This window comes from Coregonus lavaretus (assembly GCF_964263955.1).
Source record: "Coregonus lavaretus genome assembly, contig: HAP1_SCAFFOLD_3333, whole genome shotgun sequence".
Lineage (NCBI taxonomy): Eukaryota > Metazoa > Chordata > Actinopteri > Salmoniformes > Salmonidae > Coregonus > Coregonus lavaretus.
The window spans coordinates 1-27506 of record NW_028157432.1 but is presented as its reverse complement, the minus strand read 5'-3'; the positions used below and the strand labels follow the sequence as shown (position 1 = coordinate 27506).

General features: G+C 47.5%; 1 protein-coding gene across 2 annotated transcripts in view; it reads right to left on the bottom strand.

Moving 5' to 3' along the window:
* The window catches only part of LOC311125434 (sister chromatid cohesion protein PDS5 homolog A-like), a 33589-nt gene extending 6620 nt beyond the window's left edge, over positions 1 to 26969 (bottom strand). The window contains exons 1-10 of one of the 2 annotated variants that reach the window (XM_084199479.1): positions 26837 to 26969; positions 26015 to 26138; positions 25700 to 25904; positions 20611 to 20725; positions 18827 to 18959; positions 15001 to 15120; positions 14858 to 14920; positions 13869 to 14011; positions 12340 to 12424; positions 1364 to 1593 (exon numbers count right to left, since the gene is read on the bottom strand). In XM_084199479.1, the coding sequence (XP_084055605.1) occupies positions 1364 to 1593; positions 12340 to 12424; positions 13869 to 14011; positions 14858 to 14920; positions 15001 to 15120; positions 18827 to 18959; positions 20611 to 20725; positions 25700 to 25904; positions 26015 to 26138; positions 26837 to 26934 (1316 nt within the window). In that variant the 5' untranslated portion in view covers positions 26935 to 26969. Of the gene's footprint in view, positions 1 to 1363; positions 1594 to 12339; positions 12425 to 13868; positions 14012 to 14857; positions 14921 to 15000; positions 15121 to 18826; positions 18960 to 20610; positions 20726 to 25699; positions 25905 to 26014; positions 26139 to 26276; positions 26324 to 26836 lie in introns of those variants that run through there. The other variant, XM_084199480.1, reaches the window with a different exon arrangement.
* Between the last annotated feature and the right edge of the window lie 537 nt (positions 26970 to 27506).

Genomic DNA, 27506 nt, shown 5'->3' with positions numbered 1-27506 from the left:
CGTCTCTCTGTCTAGCTCTCTTTCTCTCCAGGTCTGCGTCTCTCTGTCTAGCTCTCTCTCTCTCCAGGTCTGCGTCTCTGTCTAGCTCTCTCTCTCTCCAGGTCTACGTCTCTCTGTCCATCTCTCTCTCTCTCCAGGTCTGCGTCTCTCTGTCCATCTCTCTCTCTCTCCAGGTCTGCATCTCTCTGTCCATCTCTCTCTCTCCAGGTCTGCGCCTCTCTGTCCATCTCTCTCTCTAGGTCTGCGTCTCTGTCCATCTCTCTCTCTCTCTCTCCAGGTCTGTGTCTCTCTGTCCATCTCTGTCTCTCTCTCTCCAGGTCTGTGTCTCTCTGTCCATCTCTCTCTCCAGGTCTGCGTCTCTGACTAGCTCTCTCTCTCTCTCCAGGTCTGCGTCTCTCTATCCATCTCTCTCTCTCCAGGTCTGCGTCTCTGTCCATCTCTCTCTCCAGGTCTGCGTCTCTGTCCATCTCTCTCTCCAGGTCTGCGTCTCTCTGTCTCTCTCTCTCTCCAGGTCTGTGTCTCTGTATAGCTCTCTCTCTCTCTCTCTCCAGGTATGCGTCTCTCTGTCCATCTCTCTCTCTCTCTCTCTCTCTCTCCAGGTCTGCGTCTCTCTGTCCATGTCTCTCTCTCTCTCTCCAGGTCTGCGTCTCTCTGTCCATCTCTCTCTCTCCAGGTCTGCGTCTCTCTGTCTCTCTCTCTCTCTCCAGGTCTGCGTCTCTGTCCATCTCTCTCTCTCTCTCCAGGTCTGCGTCTCTCTGTCCATCTCTCTCTCTCTCCAGGTCTGCGTCTCTCTGTCCATCTCTCTCTCTCTCCAGGTCTGCGTCTGTCTGTCTAGCTCTCTCTCTCTCCAGGTCTGCGTCTCTCTGTCCATCTCTCTCTCTCTCCAGGTCTGCGTCTCTCTGTCCATCTCTCTCTCTCTCTCTCTCTCCAGGTCTGCGTCTCTCTGTCCATCTCTCTCTCTCCAGGTCTGCGTCTCTTTGTCCATCTCTCGCTCTCCAGGTCTGCGTCTCTCTGTCCATCTCTCTCTCTCTCTCCAGGTCTGCGTCTCTCTGTCCATCTCTCTCTCTCTCTCCAGGTCTGCGTCTCTCTGTCCATCTCTCTCTCTCTCTCCAGGTCTGCGTCTCTCTGTCTCTCTCTGTCTAGCTCTCTCTCTCTCCAGGTCTGCGTCTCTCTGTCTATCTCTCTCTGCTCAGGGGGAGCCACCTGTAGTGAAAGGTAAGGCACCCGACTGACTGACTGACTCAACAAGAAAACACTGAAAGGTGGGACTACAGATGTGACAAATATATTATCTTACGCTACCCTCCCTTGCTCCTCTCATTCTCTCTCCCCCCTCCCCCTCTCTCTCCCCCCTCCCCCTCACCTCTGCAGGTCTAGTATCTGTGTCACATCCTCAGCTTTAGGCATCTTGATGGAGTTTGGCTCCCCCGAGGGGGCGGAGTCCTGGGCTGGTGCCGCCCTCTTCCTGCCTTTGCCTGCCCCTCCTTCCTTCTCATTGGCCAGAGGGGAGGGTGTGACCTTGGGGGGGCGTCCGCGGCGAGGTTTGGGGACGGGAGACGCACCTGTGGTGAGGTCAGAGGTCGCTGTGTCCTCCTGAGGAAGGGGGAGAAGAGAGGATGTGAAGTGAAAAAAATGTCAAAAGAGAAAAAACACGCAGAGGTTTTACAGGGTTAAATTAACTAAAACGCAGAGGTTTTACAGGGTTAAATTAACTAACACGCAGAGGTTTTACAGGGTTAAATTAACTAACACGCAGAGGTTTTACAGGGTTAAATGAACTAACACGCAGAGGTTTTACAGGGTTAAATGAACTAACACGCAGAGGTTTTACCAGGTTAAATGAACTAACACGCAGAGGTTTTACCGGGTTAAATGAACTAACACGCTGAGGTTTTACAGGGTTAAATGAACTAATACGCAGAGGTTTTACCGGGTTAAATGAACTAACACGCAGAGGTTTTACCGGGTTAAATGAACTAACACGCAGAGGTTTTACCGGGTTAAATGAACTAACACGCAGAGGTTTTACCGGGTTAAATTAACTAACACGCAGAGGTTTTACAGGGTTAAATTAACTCTAAAATGATGGTTTTACAGGGTTAAATTAACTAACACGCTGAGGTTTTACAGGGTTAAATGAACTAACACGCAGAGGTTTTACAGGGTTAAATTAACTAACACGCAGAGGTTTTACGGGGTTAAATTAACTAACACGCAGAGGTTTTACGGGGTTAAATTAACTAACACGCAGAGGTTTTACAGGGTTAAATGAACTAACACGCAGAGGTTTTACAGGGTTAAATGAACTAACACGCAGAGGTTTTACAGGGTTAAATTAACTAACACGCAGAGGTTTTACAGGGTTAAATTAACTAACACGCAGAGGTTTTACAGGGTTAAATTAACTAACACGCAGAGGTTTTACAGGGTTAAATGAACTAACACGCAGAGGTTTTACAGGGTTAAATTAACTAACACGCAGAGGTTTTACAGGGTTAAATTAACTAACACGCAGAGGTTTTACAGGGTTAAATTAACTAACACGCAGAGGTTTTACAGGGTTAAATTAACTAACACGCAGAGGTTTTACAGGGTTAAATGAACTAACACGCAGAGGTTTTACCGGGTTAAATGAACTAACACGCAGAGGTTTTACCGGGTTAAATGAACTAACACGCAGAGGTTTTACCGGGTTAAATGAACTAACACGCAGAGGTTTTACCGGGTTAAATGAACTAACACGCAGAGGTTTTACAGGGTTAAATGAACTAACACGCTGAGGTTTTACAGGGTTAAATTAACTAACACGCAGAGGTTTTACAGGGTTAAATGAACTAACACGCAGAGGTTTTACAGGGTTAAATTAACTAACACGCAGAGGTTTTACAGGGTTAAATTAACTAACACGCAGAGGTTTTACAGGGTTAAATGAACTAACACGCAGAGGTTTTACAGGGTTAAATTAACTAACACGCAGAGGTTTTACAGGGTTAAATTAACTAACACGCTGAGGTTTTACAGGGTTAAATTAACTAACACGCTGAGGTTTTACAGGGTTAAATTAACTAACACGCAGAGGTTTTACAGGGTTAAATTAACTAACACGCAGAGGTTTTACAGGGTTAAATTAACTAACACGCAGAGGTTTTACAGGGTTAAATTAACTAACACGCAGAGGTTTTACAGGGTTAAATGAACTAACACGCAGAGGTTTTACCGGGTTAAATGAACTAACACGCAGAGGTTTTACCGGGTTAAATGAACTAACACGCAGAGGTTTTACCGGGTTAAATGAACTAACACGCAGAGGTTTTACCGGGTTAAATGAACTAACACGCAGAGGTTTTACCGGGTTAAATGAACTAACACGCAGAGGTTTTACAGGGTTAAATGAACTAACACGCAGAGGTTTTACCGGGTTAAATGAACTAACACGCAGAGGTTTTACAGGGTTAAATGAACTAACACGCAGAGGTTTTATAGGGTTAAATTAACTAACACGCTGAGGTTTTACAGGGTTAAATTAACTAACACGCAGAGGTTTTACAGGGTTAAATTAACTCTAAAATGATGGTTTTACAGGGTTAAATTAACTAACACGCTGAGGTTTTACAGGGTTAAATGAACTAACACGCAGAGGTTTTACAGGGTTAAATTAACTAACACGCAGAGGTTTTACGGGGTTAAATTAACTAACACGCAGAGGTTTTACCGGGTTAAATGAACTAACACGCAGAGGTTTTACCGGGTTAAATGAACTAACACGCAGAGGTTTTACAGGGTTAAATTAACTAACACGCAGAGGTTTTACCGGGTTAAATGAACTAACACGCAGAGGTTTTACAGGGTTAAATGAACTAACACGCAGAGGTTTTATAGGGTTAAATTAACTAACACGCTGAGGTTTTACAGGGTTAAATTAACTAACACGCAGAGGTTTTACAGGGTTAAATTAACTCTAAAATGATGGTTTTACAGGGTTAAATTAACTAACACGCTGAGGTTTTACAGGGTTAAATGAACTAACACGCAGAGGTTTTACAGGGTTAAATTAACTAACACGCAGAGGTTTTACGGGGTTAAATTAACTAACACGCAGAGGTTTTACGGGGTTAAATTAACTAACACGCAGAGGTTTTACAGGGTTAAATTAACTAACACGCAGAGGTTTTACAGGGTTAAATTATCTAACACGCAGAGGTTTTACAGGGTTAAATGAACTAACACGCAGAGGTTTTACAGGGTTAAATGAACTAACACGCAGAGGTTTTACAGGGTTAAATTAACTAACACGCAGAGGTTTTACAGGGTTAAATGAACTAACACGCAGAGGTTTTACCGGGTTAAATGAACTAACACGCAGAGGTTTTACCGGGTTAAATTAACTAACACGCTGAGGTTTTACAGGGTTAAATGAACTAACACGCAGAGGTTTTACCGGGTTAAATGAACTAACACGCAGAGGTTTTACCGGGTTAAATGAACTAACACGCAGAGGTTTTACCGGGTTAAATGAACTAACACGCAGAGGTTTTACAGGGTTAAATGAACTAACACGCAGAGGTTTTACTGGGTTAAATGAACTAACACGCAGAGGTTTTACAGGGTTAAATGAACTAACACGCAGAGGTTTTACAGGGTTAAATTAACTAACACGCAGAGGTTTTACAGGGTTAAATTAACTAACACGCAGAGGTTTTACAGGGTTAAATTAACTAACACGCAGAGGTTTTACAGGGTTAAATGAACTAACACGCAGAGGTTTTACCGGGTTAAATGAACTAACACGCAGAGGTTTTACCGGGTTAAATGAACTAACACGCAGAGGTTTTACCGGGTTAAATGAACTAACACGCAGAGGTTTTACCGGGTTAAATGAACTAACACGCAGAGGTTTTACAGGGTTAAATGAACTAACACGCTGAGGTTTTACAGGGTTAAATGAACTAACACGCAGAGGTTTTACAGGGTTAAATGAACTAACACGCAGAGGTTTTACAGGGTTAAATTAACTAACACGCAGAGGTTTTACAGGGTTAAATTAACTAACACGCAGAGGTTTTACAGGGTTAAATGAACTAACACGCAGAGGTTTTACAGGGTTAAATTAACTAACACGCAGAGGTTTTACAGGGTTAAATTAACTAACACGCTGAGGTTTTACAGGGTTAAATTAACTAACACGCTGAGGTTTTACAGGGTTAAATTAACTAACACGCAGAGGTTTTACAGGGTTAAATTAACTAACACGCAGAGGTTTTACAGGGTTAAATTAACTAACACGCAGAGGTTTTACAGGGTTAAATTAACTAACACGCAGAGGTTTTACCGGGTTAAATGAACTAACACGCAGAGGTTTTACCGGGTTAAATGAACTAACACGCAGAGGTTTTACCGGGTTAAATGAACTAACACGCAGAGGTTTTACCGGGTTAAATGAACTAACACGCAGAGGTTTTACCGGGTTAAATGAACTAACACGCAGAGGTTTTACAGGGTTAAATGAACTAACACGCAGAGGTTTTACCGGGTTAAATGAACTAACACGCAGAGGTTTTACAGGGTTAAATGAACTAACACGCAGAGGTTTTATAGGGTTAAATTAACTAACACGCAGAGGTTTTACAGGGTTAAATTAACTAACACGCAGAGGTTTTACAGGGTTAAATTAACTCTAAAATGATGGTTTTACAGGGTTAAATTAACTAACACGCTGAGGTTTTACAGGGTTAAATGAACTAACACGCAGAGGTTTTACAGGGTTAAATTAACTAACACGCAGAGGTTTTACGGGGTTAAATTAACTAACACGCAGAGGTTTTACCGGGTTAAATGAACTAACACGCAGAGGTTTTACCGGGTTAAATGAACTAACACGCAGAGGTTTTACAGGGTTAAATTAACTAACACGCAGAGGTTTTACCGGGTTAAATGAACTAACACGCAGAGGTTTTACAGGGTTAAATGAACTAACACGCAGAGGTTTTATAGGGTTAAATTAACTAACACGCTGAGGTTTTACAGGGTTAAATTAACTAACACGCAGAGGTTTTACAGGGTTAAATTAACTCTAAAATGATGGTTTTACAGGGTTAAATTAACTAACACGCTGAGGTTTTACAGGGTTAAATGAACTAACACGCAGAGGTTTTACAGGGTTAAATGAACTAACACGCAGAGGTTTTACGGGGTTAAATTAACTAACACGCAGAGGTTTTACGGGGTTAAATTAACTAACACGCAGAGGTTTTACAGGGTTAAATTAACTAACACGCAGAGGTTTTACAGGGTTAAATTAACTAACACGCAGAGGTTTTACAGGGTTAAATTAACTAACACGCAGAGGTTTTACAGGGTTAAATTAACTAACACGCTGAGGTTTTACCGGGTTAAATTAACTAACACGCAGAGGTTTTACCGGGTTAAATTAACTAACACGCAGAGGTTTTACAGGGTTAAATTAACTAACACGCAGAGGTTTTACAGGGTTAAATTAACTAACACGCAGAGGTTTTACAGGGTTAAATTAACTAACACGCAGAGGTTTTACAGGGTTAAATTAACTAACACGCAGAGGTTTTACAGGGTTAAATTAACTAACACGCTGAGGTTTTACAGGGTTAAATTAACTAAATTAACTAACACGCTGAGGTTTTACAGGGTTAAATTAATTATTACGCAGAGGTATTACAGGGTTAAATGAACTAACACGCAGAGGTTTTACAGGGTTAAATTAACTCTAAAATGATGGTTTTACAGGGTTAAATTAACTAACACGCTGAGGTTTTACAGGGTTAAATGAACTAACACGCAGAGGTTTTACAGGGTTAAATGAACTAACACGCAGAGGTTTTACGGGGTTAAATTAACTAACACGCAGAGGTTTTACGGGGTTAAATTAACTAACACGCAGAGGTTTTACAGGGTTAAATTAACTAACACGCAGAGGTTTTACAGGGTTAAATTAACTAACACGCAGAGGTTTTACAGGGTTAAATTAACTAACACGCAGAGGTTTTACAGGGTTAAATTAACTAACACGCTGAGGTTTTACCGGGTTAAATTAACTAACACGCAGAGGTTTTACCGGGTTAAATTAACTAACACGCAGAGGTTTTACAGGGTTAAATTAACTAACACGCAGAGGTTTTACAGGGTTAAATTAACTAACACGCAGAGGTTTTACAGGGTTAAATTAACTAACACGCAGAGGTTTTACAGGGTTAAATTAACTAACACGCAGAGGTTTTACAGGGTTAAATTAACTAACACGCTGAGGTTTTACAGGGTTAAATTAACTAAATTAACTAACACGCTGAGGTTTTACAGGGTTAAATTAATTATTACGCAGAGGTATTACAGGGTTAAATGAACTAACACGCAGAGGTTTTACAGGGTTAAATTAACTCTAAAATGATGGTTTTACAGGGTTAAATTAACTAACACGCTGAGGTTTTACAGGGTTAAATGAACTAACACGCAGAGGTTTTACAGGGTTAAATGAACTAACACGCAGAGGTTTTACGGGGTTAAATTAACTAACACGCAGAGGTTTTACGGGGTTAAATTAACTAACACGCAGAGGTTTTACAGGGTTAAATTAACTAACACGCAGAGGTTTTACAGGGTTAAATTAACTAACACGCAGAGGTTTTACAGGGTTAAATTAACTAACACGCAGAGGTTTTACAGGGTTAAATTAACTAACACGCTGAGGTTTTACCGGGTTAAATTAACTAACACGCAGAGGTTTTACCGGGTTAAATTAACTAACACGCAGAGGTTTTACAGGGTTAAATTAACTAACACGCAGAGGTTTTACAGGGTTAAATTAACTAACACGCAGAGGTTTTACAGGGTTAAATTAACTAACACGCAGAGGTTTTACAGGGTTAAATTAACTAACACGCAGAGGTTTTACAGGGTTAAATTAACTAACACGCTGAGGTTTTACAGGGTTAAATTAACTAAATTAACTAACACGCTGAGGTTTTACAGGGTTAAATTAATTATTACGCAGAGGTATTACAGGGTTAAATGAACTAACACGCAGAGGTTTTACAGGGTTAAATGAACTAACACGCAGAGGTTTTACAGGGTTAAATGAACTAACACGCAGAGGTTTTACAGGGTTAAATTAACTAACACGCAGAGGTTTTACCGGGTTAAATTAACTCTAAAATGATGGTTTTACAGGGGTAAATTAACTAACATGCAGAGGTTTTACAGGGTTAAATTAACTCTAAAATGATGGTTTTACAGGGTTAAATTAACTAACACGCAGAGGTTTTACAGGGTTATATTAACTAACACGCAGAGGTTTTACAGGGTTAAATTAACTAACATGCAGAGGTTTTACAGGGTTAAATTAACTAACATGCAGAGGTTTTACAGGGTTAAATTAACTAACATGCTGAGGTTTTACAGGGTTAAATTAATGAGGTTTTACAGGGTTAAATTAACTCTAAAATGATGGTTTTACAGGGTTAAATTAACTCTAAAATGATTGTTTTATAGGGTTAAATTAATGAGGTTTTACAGGGTTAAATTAATGAGGTTTTACAGGGTTAAATTAATGAGGTTTTACAGGGTTAAATTAACTCTAAAAGGATGAGCAACCCAACACAATAACATTGGGCTCAAATGTGTCCAAAACCAAAAAAGGTAGGCTTTTACTGGGCTGGCTCTTTCTCAATTAATCTCTCCTCCATTCCTTGCATCCTCTCTCCGCCTCCTTCTCAAAACTCATTGGTGGAAAAGGTCTGAGGGGTCAGTTTAGGAGATAAGGTGAGGAGGTCTGAGGGGTCAGTTTAGGAGATGAGGTGAGGAGGTCTGAGGGGTCAGTTTAGGAGATGAGGTGAGGAGGTCTGAGGGGTCAGTTTAGGAGATAAGGTGAGGAGGTCTGAGGGGGTCAGTTTAGGAGATAAGGTGAGGAGGTCTGAGGGGGTCAGTTTAGGAGATGAGGTGAGGAGGTCTGAGGGGGTCAGTTTAGGAGATGAGGTGAGGAGGTCTGAGGGGGTCAGTTTAGGAGATGAGGTGAGGAGGTCTGAGGGGTCAGTTTAGGAGATAAGGTGATGACGTCTGAGGGGTCAGTTTAGGAGATAATGTGATGACGTCTGAGGGGTCAGTTTAGGAGATAAGGTGAGGAGGTCTGAGGGGTCAGTTTAGGAGATAAGGTGAGGAGGTCTGAGGGGTCAGTTTAAGAGATAACGTGAGGAGGTCTGAGGGGGTCAGTTTAGGAGATAAGGTGAGGAGGTCTGAGGGGGTCAGTTTAGGAGATGAGGTGAGGAGGTCTGAGGGGTCAGTTTAGGAGATGAGGTGAGGAGGTCTGAGGGGTCAGTTTAGGAGATGAGGTGAGGAGGTCTGAGGGGTCAGTTTAGGAGATAAGGTGAGGAGGTCTGAGGGGGTCAGTTTAGGAGATAAGGTGAGGAGGTCTGAGGGGGTCAGTTTAGGAGATGAGGTGAGGAGGTCTGAGGGGTCAGTTTAGGAGATAAGGTGAGGAGGTCTGAGGGGTCAGTTTAGGAGATAAGGTGAGGAGGTCTGAGGGGTCAGTTTAGGAGATAAGGTGAGGAGGTCTGAGGGGTCAGTTTAGGAGATGAGGTGAGGAGGTCTGAGGGGTCAGTTTAGGAGATAAGGTGATGACGTCTGAGGGGTCAGTTTAGGAGATAATGTGATGACGTCTGAGGGGTCAGTTTAGGAGATAAGGTGAGGAGGTCTGAGGGGTCAGTTTAGGAGATAAGGTGAGGAGGTCTGAGGGGTTCAGTTTAGGAGATGAGGTGAGGAGGTCTGAGGGGTCAGTTTAGGAGATGAGGTGATGACGTCTGAGGGGTCAGTTTAGGAGATAAGGTGAGGAGGTCTGAGGGGTCAGTTTAGGAGATAAGGTGAGGAGGTCTGAGGGGTCAGTTTAGGAGATAATGTGAGGAGGTCTGAGGGGGTCAGTTTAGGAGATAAGGTGAGGAGGTCTGAGGGGTCAGTTTAGGAGATGAGGTGAGGAGGTCTGAGGGGTCAGTTTAGGAGATGAGGTGAGGAGGTCTGAGGGGTCAGTTTAGGAGATAAGGTGAGGAGGTCTGAGGGGGTCAGTTTAGGAGATAAGGTGAGGAGGTCTGAGGGGGTCAGTTTAGGAGATGAGGTGAGGAGGTCTGAGGGGTCAGTTTAGGAGATAAGGTGAGGAGGTCTGAGGGGTCAGTTTAGGAGATAAGGTGAGGAGGTCTGAGGGGGTCAGTTTAGGAGATAAGGTGAGGAGGTCTGAGGGGTCAGTTTAGGAGATAAGGTGAGGAGGTCTGAGGGGTCAGTTTAGGAGATAAGGTGAGGAGGTCTGAGGGGGTCAGTTTAGGAGATGAGGTGAGGAGGTCTGAGGGGTCAGTTTAGGAGATACAGTGGGGGAAAAAAGTTTTTAGTCAGCCACCAATTGTGCAAGTTCTCCCACTTAAAAAGATGAGAGAGGCCTGTAATTCTCATCATAGGTACATGTCAACTATGACAGACAAAATGAGAAAAGAAATTCCAGAAAATCACATTGTAGGATTTTTTATGAATTTATTTGCAAATTATGGTGGAAAATAAGTATTTGGTCAATAACAAAAGTTTCTCAATACTTTGTTATATACCCCTTGTTGGCAATGACACAGGTCAAACGTTTTCTGTAAGTCTTCACAAGGTTTTCACACACTGTTGTTGGTATTTTGGCCCATTCCTCCATGCAGATCTCCTCTAGAGCAGTGATGTTTTGGGGATGTCGCTGGGCAACACGGACTTTCAACTCCCTCCAAAGATTTTCTATGGGGTTGAGATCTGGAGACTGGCTAGGCCACTCCAGGACCTTGAAATGCTTCTTACGAAGCCACTCCTTCGTTGCCCGGGAGGTGTGTTTGGGATCATTGTCATGCTAAAAGGTCCAGCCACGTTTCATCTTCAATGCCCTTGCTGATGGAAGGAGGTTTTCACTCAAAATCTCACGATACATGGCCCCATTCATTCTTTCCTTTACACAGATCAGTCGTCCTGGTCCCTTTGCAGAAAAACAGCCCCAAAGCATGAAGTTTCCACCCCCATGTTTCACAGTAGGTATGGTGTTCTTTGGATGCAACTCAGCATTCTTTGTCCTCCAAACACGATGAGTAGAGTTTTTACCAAAAAGTTATATTTTGGTTTCATCTGACCATATGACATTCTCCCAATCCTCTTCTGGATCATCCAAATGCACTCTAGCAAACTTCAGACGGGCCTGGACATGTACTGGCTTAAGCAGGGAGACACGTCTGGCAATGCAGGATTTTTGTCCCTGGCGGAGTAGTGTGTTACTGATGGTAGGCTTTGTTACTTTGGTCCCAGCTCTCTGCAGGTCATTCACTAGGTCCCCCCGTGTGGTTCTGGGATTTTTGCTCACCGTTCTTGTGATCATTTTGACCCCACGGGGTGAGATCTTGCGTGGAGCCCCAGATCGAGGGAGATTATCAGTGGTCTTGTATGTCTTCCATTTCCTAATAATTGCTCCCACAGTTGATTTCTTCAAACCAAGCTGCTTACCTATTGCAGATTCAGTCTTCCCAGCCTGGTGCAGGTCTACAATTTTGTTTCTGGTGTCCTTTGACAGCTCTTTGGTCTTGGCCATAGTGGAGTTTGGAGTGTGACTGTTTGAGGTTGTGGACAGGTGTCTTTTATACTGATAACAAGTTCAAACAGGTGCCATTAATACAGGTAACGAGTGGAGGACAGAGGAGCCTCTTAAAGAAGTTGTTACAGGTCTGTGAGAGCCAGAAATCTTGCTTGTTTGTAGGTGACCAAATACTTATTTTCCACCATAATTTGCAAATAAATTCATTAAAAATCCTACAATGTGATTTTCTGGATTTTTTTTTCTCAATTTGTCTGTCATAGTTGACGTGTACCTATGATGAAAATGACAGGCCTCTCTCATCTTTTTAAGTGGGAGAACTTGCACAATTGGTGGCTGACTAAATACTTTTTTTCCCCACTGTAAGGTGAGGAGGTCTGAGGGGTCAGTTTAGGAGATAAGGTGAGGAGGTCTGAGGGGTCAGTTTAGGAGATGAGGTGAGGAGGTCTGAGGGGTCAGTTTAGGAGATAAGGTGAGGAGGTCTGAGGGGTCAGTTTAGGAGATAAGGTGAGGAGGTCTGAGGGGTCAGTTTAGGAGATAATGTGAGGAGGTCTGAGGGGGTCAGTTTAGGAGATAAGGTGAGGAGGTCTGAGGGGTCAGTTTAGGAGATGAGGTAAGGAGGTCTGAGGGGGTCAGTTTAGGAGATGAGGAGGGATCACAGACAGGTGAATTGAGAGACTCTTTCTTTCCCCCCTCTTCTCCCTTCCTCTCTCTCTCTTTCTCACCTTCTTCCCGTCGTCCGTCTTGGTGATAACAGGGTTCTCTTCATTCTCTCTCGCTCCGCTCTCTGACGACTCCATCACAACATCCCTACAGGAAGGGGTCAACATCAACAGGAAGTGTGTGTGTGTGTCTCTATATTAAGGTGTGTGTTTTTGATGTAAAGATTTTATTATTTTAGTGTCAAACTTCTTCTAGGACACCTAGCCCAAAGGATGCCTAGCCCACAGGATGCCCAGCCCACAGGATGCCCAGCCCACAGGATGCCTAGCCCACAGGATGCCTAGCCCACAGGATGCCTAGCCCACATGATGCCCAGCCCACAGGATGCCTAGCCCACAGGATGCCTAGCCCACAGGATGCCCAGCCCACAGGATGCCTAGCCCACAGGATGCCTAGCCCACAGGATGCCTAGCCCACAGGATGCCTAGCCCACAGGATGCCTAGCCCACAGGATGCCTAGCCCACAGGATGCCCAGCCCACAGGATGCCCAGCCCACAGGATGCCTAGCCCACAGGATGCCCAGCCCACAGGATGCCTAGCCCACAGGATGCCCAGCCCACAGGATGCCTAGCCCACTATCATCTATAGTACAGTATAATAAACAGACATAGCCTCTCCTCTTCATCTCTCCTAAATCAGACAGTACATAGCCTCTCCTCTTCATCTCTCCTAAATCAGACAGTACATAGTCTCTCCTCTTCATCTCTCCTAAATCAGACAGTACATAGCCTCTCCTCTTCATCTCTCCTAAATCAGACAGTACATAGCCTCTCCTCTTCATCCCTCTCCTAAATCAGACAGTACATAGCCTCTCCTCTTCATCTCTCCTAAATCAGACAGTACACAGCCTCTCCTCTTCATCCCTCTCCTAAATCAGACAGTACATAGCCTCTCCTCTTCATCCCTCTCCTAAATCAGACAGTACATAGCCTCTCCTCTTCATCTCTCCTAAATCAGACAGTACATAGCCTCTCCTCTTCATCCCTCTCCTAAATCAGACAGTACATAGCCTCTCCTCTTCATCCCTCTCCTAAATCAGACAGTACATAGCCTCTCCTCTTCATCCCTCTCCTAAATCAGACAGTACATAGCCTCTCCTCTTCATCCCTCTCCTAAATCAGACAGTACATAGTCTCTCCTCTTCATCCCTCTCCTAAATCAGACAGTACATAGCCTCTCCTCTTCATCCCTCTCCTAAATCAGACAGTACATAGTCTCTCCTCTTCATCCCTCTCCTAAATCAGACAGTACATAGCCTCTCCTCTTCATCCCTCTCCTAAATCAGACAGTACATAGCCTCTCCTCTTCATCCCTATCCTAAATCAGACAGTACACAGCATCTCCTCTTCATCCCTCTCCTAAATCAGACAGTACATAGCCTCTCCTCTTCATCTCTCCTAAATCAGACAGTACATAGCCTCTCCTCTTCATCCCTCTCCTAAATCAGACAGTACATAGCCTCTCCTCTTCATCTATGGCATTAAACATACCTACTTCAATTGCAGTATCCCAGTGTGTGTGTGTGTGTACCTGGTCTTTGTAGCAGGGGAGCTGGGTTGTGAGTTGGTACTAGTGTTGCTGGTGGTGTCTGAGCCGGCGGTCTTGATGTAGACCCTCCTGCCTGGCACCGTCAGAGCCTTATTCACTGTAGACAGGACAGGAGACGGCTTTGGCTAGGGAGAGAGGAGGGGGCAGAGAGAGAGAGAGGGGGTGAGAGAGAGGGGGCAGAGAGAGAGAGAGGGGGGCAGAGAGAGCGAGGGGGGCAGAGCGAGCGAGGGGTCAGAGAGCGAGAGAGAGCGAGGGGGGCAGAGAGGGAGAGAGAGCGAGGGGGCAGAGAGAGCGAGGGGGCAGAGAGGGAGAGAGGGCGAGGGGGCAGAGAGAGCGAGGGGGCAGAGAGGGAGAGAGGGCGAGGTGGCAGAGAGGGCGAGGGGGCAGAGAGGGCAGAGAGGGAGAGAGAGCGAGGGGGCAGAGAGAGCGAGGGGGCAGAGAGGGCGAGGGGGCAGAGAGAGCGAGGGGGCAGAGAGGGCGAGGGGGCAGAGAGGGCGAGGGGGCAGAGAGAGCGAGGGGGCAGAGAGGGCGAGGGGGCAGAGAGGGCGAGGGGGCAGAGGGCGAGGGGGCAGAGAGGGCGAGGGGGCAGAGAGGGCGAGGGGGCAGAGGGCGAGGGGGCAGAGAGGGCGAGGGGGCAGAGAGGGCGAGGGGGCAGAGAGGGCGAGGGGGCAGAGAGGGCGAGGGGGCAGAGAGGGCGAGGGGGCAGAGGGGGCAGAGAGGGCGAGGGGGCAGAGAGAGCGAGGGGGCAGAGAGGGCGAGGGGGCAGAGGGCGAGGGGGCAGAGAGGGCGAGGGGGCAGAGAGGGCAGAGAGAGCGAGGGGGCAGAGAGAGAGAGAGAGATGAAGGATGTGAGAATACATTAGAGAATTGACCAATACCACAACATCAGAAATGCAGCCGTTTATTAAAAGGTAGGTCAATATAATATTGATATTAGAAGGTCCATAAAACAGGTAAAGGTGTTTTTCTTACCTTTCCTGTGAGCAGCACTGTTCTGACCTCTGAGGACAAATACTCCTTATCGTTGATGAAGTCCTGGAGGGAGGGAGAGAAGTTATTTATGCAGACTTTTGCATGACGCCTCGTCGTCGTGTGTGTATGATGTGTGTTTGTACCTTGTCAGGCGGGGTGTAGAATTTGGTGGGCAGGACGGGGTCTTTGGGAGAGTCCAGGTGACAGGCGGTCGACTTGTTAACGATCACAAACAACGCCACGTCACACACGATATACAGCTTCTGTAACCATGACAACGCACCACAAGTCAGCAAAGAGTTCAACGCCAGTTTTTCCCAGAATCGATTCGTTGACTGTTGGTAGGGTCAATAAATTGATTAATTGAAGAAATAAACTCAGCAAAAAAAAAGAAACGTCCCTTTTTCAGGACCCTGTCTTTCAAAGATAATTTGTAAAAATCCAAATAACTTCACAGATCTTCATTGTAAAGGGTTTAAACACTGTTTCCCATGCTTGTTCAATGAACCATAAACAATTAATTTACATGCACCCGTGGACCGGTCGTTAAGACACTAACAGCTTACAGACGGTAGGCAATTAAGGTCACAGTTATGAAAACATATGACTCTGAAAAACACCAAAAGAAAGATGCCCAGGGTCCCTGCTCATCTGCATGAACGTGCCTTAGGCATGCTGCAAGGAGGCATGAGGACTGCAGATGTGGCCAGGGCAATAAATTGCAATGTCCGTACTGTGAGACGCCTAAGACAGCGCTACAGGGAGACAGGACGGACAGCTGATCGTCCTCGCAGTGGCAGACCACAGGATCGGTACAGCCGAACATCACACCTGCGGGACAGGTACAGGATGGCAACAACAGCTGCCCGAGTTACACCAGGAACGCACAATCCCTCCATCAGTGCTCAGACTGTCCGCAATAGGCTGAGAGAGGCTGGACGGAGGGCTTGTAGGCCTGTTGTAAGGCAGGTCCTCACCAGACACAACGTCACCTATGGGCACAAACCCACCGTCGCTGGACCAGACAGGACTGGCGAAAAATGTTCTTCACCGACGAGTCGCGGTTTTCTCACCAGGGGTGATGGTCGGATTCGCGTTTATCGTCGAAGGAATGAGCGTTACACCGAGGCCTGTACTCTGGAGCGGGATCGATTTGGAGGTGGAAGGTCCGTCATGTTCTGGGGCGGTGTGTCACAGCATCATCGGACTGAGCTTGTTGTCATTGCAGGCAATCTCAACGCTGTACGTTACAGGGAAGACATCCTCCTCCCTCATGTGGTACCCTTCCTGCAGTCTCATCCTGACATGACCCTCCAGCATCACGATGCCACCAGCCATACTGCTCGTTCTGTGCGTGATTTCCTGCAAGACAGTAATGTCAGTGTTCTGCCATGGCCAGCGAAGAGCCCGGATCTCAATCCCATTGAGCACGTCTGGGACCTGTTGTAGCGGAGGGTGAGGGCTAGGGCCATTCCCCCCAGAAATGTCCGGGAACTTGCAGCTGCCTTGGTGGAAGAGTGGGGTAACATCTCACAGCAAGAACTGGCAAATCTGGTGCAGTCCATGAGGAGGAGATGCACTGCAGTACTTAATGCAGCTGGTGGCCACACCAGATACTGACTGTTACTTTTGATTTTGACCCCCCCCTTTGTTAAGGGACACATTATTCAATTTCTGTTAGTCACATGTCTGTGGAACTTGTTCAGTTTATGGTCTCAGTTGTTGAATCTTGTTATGTTCATACAAATATTGACATGTTAAGTTTGCTGAAAATAAACGCAGTTGACAGTGAGAGGACGTTTCTTTTTTTTGCTGAGTTTACAATACAATTTTCCCTCATCCCATGTTCAACAATCAAGCGAAACTTGCTGGTTTCATGCATGGTTAGCATACTGGCTGAATGGACCTGTAGTAATGATGATTAACCCCTTGTGTCATGCATGGTTAGCATACTGGCTACATGGACCTGTGGTAATGATGATTAACCCCTTGTGTCATGCATGGTTAGCATACTGGCTACATGGACCTGTAGTAATGATGATTAACCCCTTGTGTCATGCATGGTTAGCATACTGGCTACATGGACCTGTAGTAATGATGATTAACCCCTTGTGTCATGCATGGTTAGCATACTGGCTACATGGACCTGTAGTAATGATGATTAACCCCTTGTGTCATGCATGGTTAGCATACTGGCTACATGGACCTGTAGTAATGATGATTAACCCCTTGTGTCATGCATGGTTAGCATACTGGCTACATGGACCTGTAGTAATGATGATTAACCCCTTGTGTCATGCATGGTTAGCATACTGGCTACATGGACCTGTAGTAATGATGATTAACCCCTTGTGTCATGCATGGTTAGCATACTGGCTACATGGACCTGTAGTAATGATGATTAACCCCTTGTGTCATGCATGGTTAGCATACTGGCTACATGGACCTGTAGTAATGATGATTAACCCCTTGTGTCATGCATGGTTAGCATACTGGCTACATGGACCTGTAGTAATGATGATTAACCCCGTGTGTCATGCATGGTTAGCATACTGGCTACATGGACCTGTAGTAATGATGATTAACCCCTTGTGTCATGCATGGTTAGCATACTGGCTACATGGACCTGTAGTAATGATGATTAACCCCTTGTGTCATGCATGGTTAGCATACTGGCTACATGGACCTGTAGTAATGATGATTAACCCCTTGTGTCATGCATGGTTAGCATACTGGCTACATGGACCTGTAGTAATGATGATTAACCCCTTGTGTCATGCATGGTTAGCATACTGGCTACATGGACCTGTAGTAATGATGATTAACCCCTTGTGTCATGCATGGTTAGCATACTGGCTACATGGACCTGTAGTAATGGTGATTAACCCCTTGTGTCATGCATGGTTAGCATACTGGCTACATGGACCTGTAGTAATGATGATTAACCCCTTGTGTCATGCATGGTTAGCATACTGGCTACATGGACCTGTGGTAATGATGATTAACCCCTTGTGTCATGCATGGTTAGCATACTGGCTACATGGACCTGTGGTAATGATGATTAACCCCTTGTGTCATGCATGGTTAGCATACTGGCTACATGGACCTGTAGTAATGATGATTAACCCCTTGTGTCATGCATGGTTAGCATACTGGCTACATGGACCTGTAGTAATGATGATTAACCCCTTGTTAATTATATAACTTCATGTGACAATGCTAATTTATTTAACCTGTTTGAATCTCAATGACAGTACTGGCTCTGTTGCGTATAGGCTAGATTATCAGACTACTTCACCAGGCTTGTTCCTTGTTGATTGATTCTTTATTTTGGAATTGATACGGACGCTGTCGATTGACTAATCGATTAGTCGACTATTCAAACTTCCTACTGTGTGTGTACCTCGTTGGCCTTAGGGTCGTCAGGACACTGTGTGTGTGTGTACCTCGTTGGCCTTAGGGTCGTCAGGACACTGTGTGTGTGTGTGTGTGTGTGTGTACCTCGTTGGCCTTAGGGTCGTCAGGACACTGTGTGTGTGTGTGTGTGTGTGTGTACCTCGTTGGCCTTAGGGTCGTCAGGACACTGTGTGTGTGTGTGTACCTCGTTGGCCTTAGGGTCGTCAGGACACTGTGTGTGTGTGTACCTCGTTGGCCTTAGGGTCGTCAGGACACTGTGTGTGTGTGTGTACCTCGTTGGCCTTAGGGTCGTCAGGACACTGTGTGTGTGTGTGTGTACCTCGTTGGCCTTAGGGTCGTCAGGACACTGTGTGTGTGTACCTCGTTGGCCTTAGGGTCGTCAGGACACTGTGTGTGTGTGTGTGTACCTCGTTGGCCTTAGGGTCGTCAGGACACTGTGTGTGTGTGTGTGTGTGTGTGTACCTCGTTGGCCTTAGGGTCGTCAGGACACTGTGTGTGTGTGTGTACCTCGTTGGCCTTAGGGTCGTCAGGACACTGTGTGTGTGTGTGTACCTCGTTGGCCTTAGGGTCGTCAGGACACTGTGCGTCCTTGGTCTGTTTGATGTTCTCCACCATTTTCCTCAGGAAGGCATGGCTGTTGTTCTCATTCTGTACCATCAACACCTCCAGCATGAACCACAGACACCTACACACACACACACACACACACACGGTCAGAATACACACACACAAACACACACACACACGGTCAGAATACACACACACACACACATCAGAAATGTTTAGGAGAGATGAATAGGAGAGGCTATGTACTGTCTGATTTAGGAGAGATGAAGAGGAGAGGCTATGTACTGTCTGATTTAGGAGAGATGAAGAGGAGAGGCTATGTACTGTCTGATTTAGGAGAGGGATGAAGAGGAGAGGCTATGTACTGTCTGATTTAGGAGAGATGAAGAGGAGAGACTATGTACTGTCTGATTTAGGAGAGATGAAGAGGAGAGGCTATGTACTGTCTGATTTAGGAGAGGGATGAAGAGGAGAGGCTATGTACTGTCTGATTTAGGAGAGATGGAGAGGCTATGTACTGTCTGATTTAGGAGAGATGAAGAGGAGAGTCTGTGTACTGTCTGATTTAGGAGAGATGAAGAGGAGAGGCTATGTACTGTCTGATTTAGGATAGGGATGAAGAGGAGAGGCTATGTACTGTCTGATTTAGGAGAGGGATGAAGAGGAGAGGCTATGTACTGTCTGATTTAGGAGAGATGGAGAGGCTATGTACTGTCTGATTTAGGAGAGATGAAGAGGAGAGTCTGTGTACTGTCTGATTTAGGAGAGGGATGAAGAGGAGAGGCTATGTACTGTCTGATTTAGGAGAGATGAAGAGGAGAGGCTATGTACTGTCTGATTTAGGAGAGATGAAGAGGAGAGGCTATGTACTGTCTGATTTAGGAGAGATGAAGAGGAGAGGCTATGTACCGTCTGATTTAGGAGAGATGAAGAGGAGAGGCTATGTACTGTCTGATTTAGGATAGGGATGAAGAGGAGAGGCTATGTACTGTCTGATTTAGGAGAGATGGAGAGGCTATGTACTGTCTGATTTAGGAGAGGGATGAAGAGGAGAGGCTATGTACTGTCTGATTTAGGAGAGATGAAGAGGAGAGGCTATGTACCGTCTGATTTAGGAGAGGGATGAAGAGGAGAGGCTATGTACTGTCTGATTTAGGAGAGATGGAGAGGCTATGTACTGTCTGATTTAGGAGAGATGAAGAGGAGAGGCTATGTACTGTCTGATTTAGGAGAGATGAAGAGGAGACTCTGTGTACTGTCTGATTTAGGAGAGGGATGAAGAGGAGAGGCTATGTACTGTCTGATTTAGGACAGGGATGAAGAGGAGAGGCTATGTACTGTCTGATTTAGGAGAGATGAAGAGGAGAGGCTATGTACTGTCTGATTTAGGAGAGATGGAGAGGCTATGTACTGTCTGATTTAGGAGAGATGAAGAGGAGAGGCTATGTACTGTCTGATTTAGGAGAGATGAAGAGGAGAGGCTATGTACTGTCTGATTTAGGATAGGGATGAAGAGGAGAGGCTATGTACTGTCTGATTTAGGATAGGGATGAAGAGGAGAGGCTGTGTACTGTCTGATTTAGGAGAGATGAAGAGGAGAGGCTATGTACTGTCTGATTTAGGAAAGATGAAGAGGAGAGGCTATGTACTGTCTGATTTAGGAGAGGGATGAAGAGGAGAGACTATGTACTGTCTGATTTAGGAGAGATGAAGAGGAGAGGCTTTGTACGTGTGTGTGTGTGTGTGTGTGTGTGTGTGTGTGTACTCACTCCTTGAGGTCTCGGAGCTGTTCAAAGTCCTGTGGCTTGGTGAAGTCCGGGTCATGAGCCAGCAGGTGGATCATATAAGGAACCACATACTCTGGTAGGAGAGACAGCATCTTATCTATAGAGGGAGGGGAGGAGGAGGAGGGGAGGAGGAGGAGGAGGGAGGAGGGGAGGAGGAGGGAGGAGGGGGAGAAGGGAGGAGGGGGAGAAGGAGGAGGGGGAGGGAGGAGGGGGAGAAGGGAGGAGGGGGAGAAGGAGGGGGAGAAGGGAGGAGGGGGAGAAGGAGGGAGGGGGGGAGGAGGGGGGAGGGGGAGAAGGAGGGAGGAGGGGGATAAGGAGGGAGGAGGGGAGGAGGAGGGAGGAGAGGGAGAAGGAGGGGGGGAGGAGAGAGTATTTAAAAACATTGATAAAGGATGTTCTTTATGTATTAACCATGTGGTTGAGTTGTGGTTATGGTTGTGTTACGGACCTTAACTGTTACGGTCCTGACTACGGTCCACTAAGCGGTTGTGTTACGGTCCTGACTACGGTCCACTAAGCGGTTGTGTTACGGTCCTGACTACGGTCCACTAAGCAGTTGTGTTACGGTCCTGACTACGGTCCACTAAGCGGTTGTGTTACGGTCCTGACTACGGCCCACTAAGCGGTTATGTTACGGTCCTGACTACGGTCCACTAAGCGGTTGTGTTACGGTCCTGACTACGGTCCACTAAGCGGTTGTGTTACAGTCCTGACTACGGTCCACTAAGCGGTTGTGTTACGGTCTTGACTACGGTCCACTAAGCGGTTGTGTTACGGTCCTGAGTACGGTCCACTAAGCGGTTGTGTTACGGTCCACTAAGTGGTTGTGTTACGGTCTTGACTACGGTCCACTAAGCGGTTGTGTTACGGTCCACTAAGCGGTTGTGTTACGGTCTTGACTACGGTCCACTAAGCGGTTGTGTTACGGTCCTGAGTACGGTCCACTAAGCGGTTGTGTTACGGTCCTGACTACGGTCCACTAAGCGGTTGTGTTACGGTCCACTAAGTGGTTGTGTTACGGTCTTGACTACGGTCCACTAAGTGGTTGTGTTACGGTCCTGACTACGGTCCACTAAGCGGTTGTGTTACGGTCCACTAAGCGGTTGTGTTACGGTCTTGACTACGGTCCACTAAGCGGTTGTGTTACGGTCCTGACTACGGTCCACTAAGCGGTTGTGTTACGGTCCACTAAGTGGTTGTGTTACGGTCCTGACTACGGTCCACTAAGCGGTTGTGTTACGGTCCACTAAGCGGTTGTGTTACGGTCTTGACTACGGTCCACTAAGCGGTTGTGTTACGGTCCTGACTACGGCCCACTAAGCGGTTGTGTTACGGTCCTGACTACGGCCCACTAAGCGGTTGTGTTACGGTCCTGACTACGGTCCACTAAGCGGTTGTGTTACGGTCCTGACTACGGCCCACTAAGCGGTTGTGTTACGGTCCTGACTACGGTCCACTAAGCGGTTGTGTTACGGTCCTGACTACGGTCCACTAAGCGGTTGTGTTACGGTCCTGACTACGGTCCACTAAGCGGTTGTGTTACGGTCTTGACTACGGCCCACTAAGCGGTTGTGTTACGGTCCTGACTACGGCCCACTAAGCGGTTGTGTTACGGTCCTGACTACGGTCCACTAAGCGGTTGTGTTATGGTCCTGACTGCGGTCCACTAAGCGGTTGTGTTACGGACCTTAACTGTTACGGTCCACTAAGCGGTTGTGTTACGGTCCTGAGTACGGTCCACTAAGCGGTTGTGTTACGGTCCACTAAGTGGTTGTGTTACGGTCTTGACTACGGTCCACTAAGCGGTTGTGTTACGGTCCTGACTACGGTCCACTAAGCGGTTGTGTTACGGTCCACTAAGCGGTTGTGTTACGGTCCTGAGTACGGTCCACTAAGCGGTTGTGTTACGGTCCACTAAGTGGTTGTGTTACGGTCTTGACTGCGGTCCACTAAGCGGTTGTGTTACGGACCTTAACTGTTACGGTCCACTAAGCGGTTGTGTTACGGTCCTGAGTACGGTCCACTAAGCGGTTGTGTTACGGTCCACTAAGTGGTTGTGTTACGGTCTTGACTACGGTCCACTAAGCGGTTGTGTTACGGTCCTGACTACGGTCCACTAAGCGGTTGTGTTACGGTCCACTAAGCGGTTGTGTTACGGTCCTGAGTACGGTCCACTAAGCGGTTGTGTTACGGTCCACTAAGTGGTTGTGTTACGGTCTTGACTACGGTCCACTAAGCGGTTGTGTTATGGTCCTGACTGCGGTCCACTAAGCGGTTGTGTTACGGACCTTAACTGTTACGGTCCACTAAGCGGTTGTGTTACGGTCCACTAAGCGGTTGTGTTACGGTCTTGACTACGGTCCACTAAGCGGTTGTGTTACGGTCCTGACTACGGTCCACTAAGCGGTTGTGTTACGGTCCACTAAGCGGTTGTGTTACGGTCTTGACTACGGTCCACTAAGCGGTTGTGTTACGGTCCTGACTACGGTCCACTAAGCGGTTGTGTTACGGTCCACTAAGCGGTTGTGTTACGGTCCTGACTACGGTCCACTAAGCGGTTGTGTTACGGTCCTGACTACGGTCCACTAAGCGGTTGTGTTACGGTCCACTAAGCGGTTGTGTTACGGTCCTGACTACGGTCCACTAAGCGGTTGTGTTACGGTCCACTAAGCGGTTGTGTTACGGTCTTGACTACGGTCCACTAAGCGGTTGTGTTACGGTCCTGACTACGGTCCACTAAGCGGTTGTGTTACGGTCCTGAGTACGGCCCACTAAGCGGTTGTGTTACGGTCCACTAAGCGGTTGTGTTACGGTCCTGACTACGGTCCACTAAGCGGTTGTGTTACGGTCCACTAAGCGGTTGTGTTACGGTCCTGACTACGGTCCACTAAGCGGTTGTGTTACGGTCCACTAAGCGGTTGTGTTACGGTCCTGACTACGGTCCACTAAGCGGTTGTGTTACGGTCCTGACTACGGTCCACTAAGCGGTTGTGTTACGGTCCTGACTACGGTCCACTAAGCGGTTGTGTTACGGTCTTGACTACGGCCCACTAAGCGGTTGTGTTACGGTCCTGATTACGGTCCACTAAGCGGTTGTGTTACGGTCCTGACTACGGTCCACTAAGCGGTTGTGTTACGGACCTGACTACGGTCCACTAAGCGGTTGTGTTACGGCCCACTAAGCGGTTGTGTTACGGTCCTGATTACGGTCCACTAAGCGGTTGTGTTACGGTCCTGACTACGGTCCACTAAGCGGTTGTGTTACGGTCCTGAGTACGGTCCACTAAGCGGTTGTGTTACAGTCCTGACTTCGGTCCACTAAGCGGTTGTGTTACGGTCCTGACTACGGTCCACTAAGCGGTTGTGTTACTGTCCTGACTACGGTCCACTAAGCGGTTGTGTTACGGTCCTGACTACGGTCCACTAAGCGGTTGTGTTACGGTCCTGACTACGGTCCACTAAGCGGTTGTGTTACGGTCCTGACTACAGCCCACTAAGCGGTTGTGTTACGGTCCTGACTACGGTCCACTAAGCGGTTGTGTTACGGTCCTTAACTGTTACGGTCCACTAAGCGGTTGTGTTACGGCCCTTAACTGTTATGGTCCACTAAGCGGTTGTGTTACGGTCTTGACTACGGTCCACTAAGCGGTTGTGTTACGGTCCTGACTACGGTCCACTAAGCAGTTGTGTTACGGTCCTTAACTGTTATGGTCCACTAAGCGGTTGTGTTACGGTCCTGACTACGGTCCACTAAGCGGTTGTGTTACGGTCCTGACTACGGTCCACTAAGCGGTTGTGTTACGTTCCTGACTACGGTCCACTAAGCGGTTGTGTTACGGTCCTGACTACGGCCCACTAAGCGGTTGTGTTACGGTCCTGACTACGGTCCACTAAGCGGTTGTGTTACGGTCCTGACTACGGTCCACTAAGCGGTTGTGTTACGGTCCACTAAGCGGTTGTGTTACGGTCCTGAGCGGTTGTGTTACGGTCCACTAAGCGGTTGTGTTACGGTCCTGACTACGGCCCACTAAGCGGTTGTGTTACGGTCCTGAGTACGGTCCACTAAGCGGTTGTGTTACGGTCCTGACTACGGCCCACTAAGCGGTTGTGTTACGGTCCTGAGCGGTTGTGTTACGGTCCTGACTACGGTCCACTAAGCGGTTGTGTTACGGTCCTGACTACGGTCCACTAAGCGGTTGTGTTACGGTCCTGACTACGGTCCACTAAGCGGTTGTGTTACGGTCCACTAAGCGGTTGTGTTACGGTCCACTAAGCGGTTGTGTTACGGTCCACTAAGCGGTTGTGTCACGGTCCACTAAGCGGTTGTGTTACGGTCCTGACTACGGTCCACTAAGCGGTTGTGTTACGGTCCTGACTACGGTCCACTAAGCGGTTGTGTTCCGGTCCACTAAGCGGTTGTGTTACGGTCCACTAAGCGGTTGTGTTACGGTCCACTAAGCGGTTGTGTTACGGTCCTGACTACGGCCCACTAAGCGGTTGTGTTACGGTCCTGAGCGGTTGTGTTACGGTCCTGACTACGGTCCACTAAGCGGTTGTGTTACGGTCCTGACTACGGTCCACTAAGCGGTTGTGTTACGGTCCTGACTACGGTCCACTAAGCGGTTGTGTTACGGTCCACTAAGCGGTTGTGTTACGGTCCTGACTATGGTCCACTAAGCGGTTGTGTTACGGTCCTGACTACGGTCCACTAAGCGGTTGTGTTACGACCATATAACATTCTGGTCCACTAACCGTGGGCCTGGGGGTTGTTCTTGATGTTCTAAACAACGTGTGGTCATGCTACGGACTGGTCCACTAACCGTGGGCCAGGGGGGTGTGTTCTTGATGTTCTAAACAACGTGTGGTCATGCTACGGACTGGTCCACTAACCGTGGGCCAGGGGGGTGTGTTCTTGATGTTCTAAACAACGTGTGGTCATGCTACGGACTGGTCCACTAACCGTGGGCCAGGGGGGTGTGTTCTTGATGTTCTAAACAACGTGTGGTCATGCTACGGTCTGGTCCACTCACCGTGGGCCAGGGGGTTGTGCTACGCGGTCTGGTCCACTCACCGTGAGCCAGGGGGTTGTTCTTGATGTACTCTCGTCTGATGCTGATGTTCTTGAGCAGACACTGCCTGGCGTGGGCCCTCCTCTCCTTGACGGGGTCTTTAGCACACAGAGAGAACACCGCCAGGTACTCCAGTGGAAGGAGCAACTTCACCAGGGCCAGGTGTAACTTCTGGGCAAATATCTGACGTACCTGATAACACTCATCCTACAGGAGGAGACGAGAGGGACAGTTCAACAAAACAAAAGGACACAAGAACACAGAAGCATCTCCTCAAAAATCCCACACCCCGACACTCCTCCCACACACGGTCTTACGTTGATAACCAGTCCACAGAGCTGGAACTGTTCTGGTGTGATGATGTCATGGTAAACTGGTTCCTGGGCCAGCTTCATGATGGCGCCTCCTGCTGCCAGACGCAGACGAGACATGTCTGACTTACTGGAGGAGGAAGAGGAGGAGGAGGAGGAGAGAGGAGGAGGAGGAGGAGGAGGAGGAGGAGGACGATGTGAGTAATGAGCATCAAGGAGTATTTTGTAACCCAGTTAGCCTGACCTCTGACCTCTGACCTCTACGTACCTGATCTTCTTCTGTTCTGTGAGGTCTCCCTCGGAGACCAGCATGGCTGACAGGTCGTCTGACCTCTGACCTCTACGTACCTGATCTTCTTCTGTTCCGTGAGGTCTCCCTCGGAGACCAGCATGGCTGACAGGTCGTCTGACCTCTGACCTCTACGTACCTGATCTTCTTCTGTTCTGTGAGGTCTCCCTCTGAGACCAGCATGGCTGACAGGTCGTCTGACCTCTGACCTCTACGTACCTGATCTTCTTCTGTTCCGTGAGGTCTCCCTCGGAGACCAGCATGGCTGACAGGTCGTCTGACCTCTGACCTCTACGTACCTGATCTTCTTCTGTTCTGTGAGGTCTCCCTCTGAGACCAGCATGGCTGACAGGTCGTCTGACCTCTGACCTCTACGTACCTGATCTTCTTCTGTTCTGTGAGGTCTCCCTCGGAGACCAGCATGGCTGACAGGTCGTCTGACCTCTGACCTCTACGTACCTGATCTTCTTCTGTTCTGTGAGGTCTCCCTCGGAGACCAGCATGGCTGACAGGTCGTCTGACCTCTGACCTCTACGTACCTGATCTTCTTCTGTTCTGTGAGGTCTCCCTCGGAGACCAGCATGGCTGACAGCAGTCGGAGGGTGGAGTTGGCTGATTTAGACTGGTTGTTCTTCATGCCCAGGAGCCAACGCACCAACAGCTTAATGGCCTGCACCTGGAGGGGAGAGAGGGAGATTACACATCTTACTAGCAACAGCATTCTACTCCTGGAGAGGAGAGGAGGGAGAGAGAGAGGAAGAGAGAGAAGAGGAGGAGGAGAGAGAGAGAGAGAGAGAGAGAGAGAGAGAGAGAGAGAGAGAGAGAGAGAGAGAGAGAGAGAGAGAGAGAGAGAGAGAGGAGAGAGAGAGAGAGAGAGAGAGAGAGAGAGAGAGAGAGAGAGAGAGAGAGGAAGAGGAGAGGAGAGAGAGAGGAGAGAGAGAGAGGAGAGAGAGAGAGAGAGAGGAAGAGAGAGAGAGACAGAGAGAGAGAGGAAGAGGAGGAGGAGAGAGAGAGGAAGAGGAGAGAGAGGAAGAGGAGAGAGAGAGAGAGGAAGAGGAGAGAAGAGGAGGAGAGGAGAGGAGGGAGAGAGAAGAGAGCGAGGAAGAGGAGGAGAGAGAGAGGAGAGAGAGAGAGAGAGGAAGAGAGCGAGGAAGAGAGAGAGAGAGAGGAAGAGAGAGAGCGAGGAAGAGGAGGAGAGACAGAGGAGAG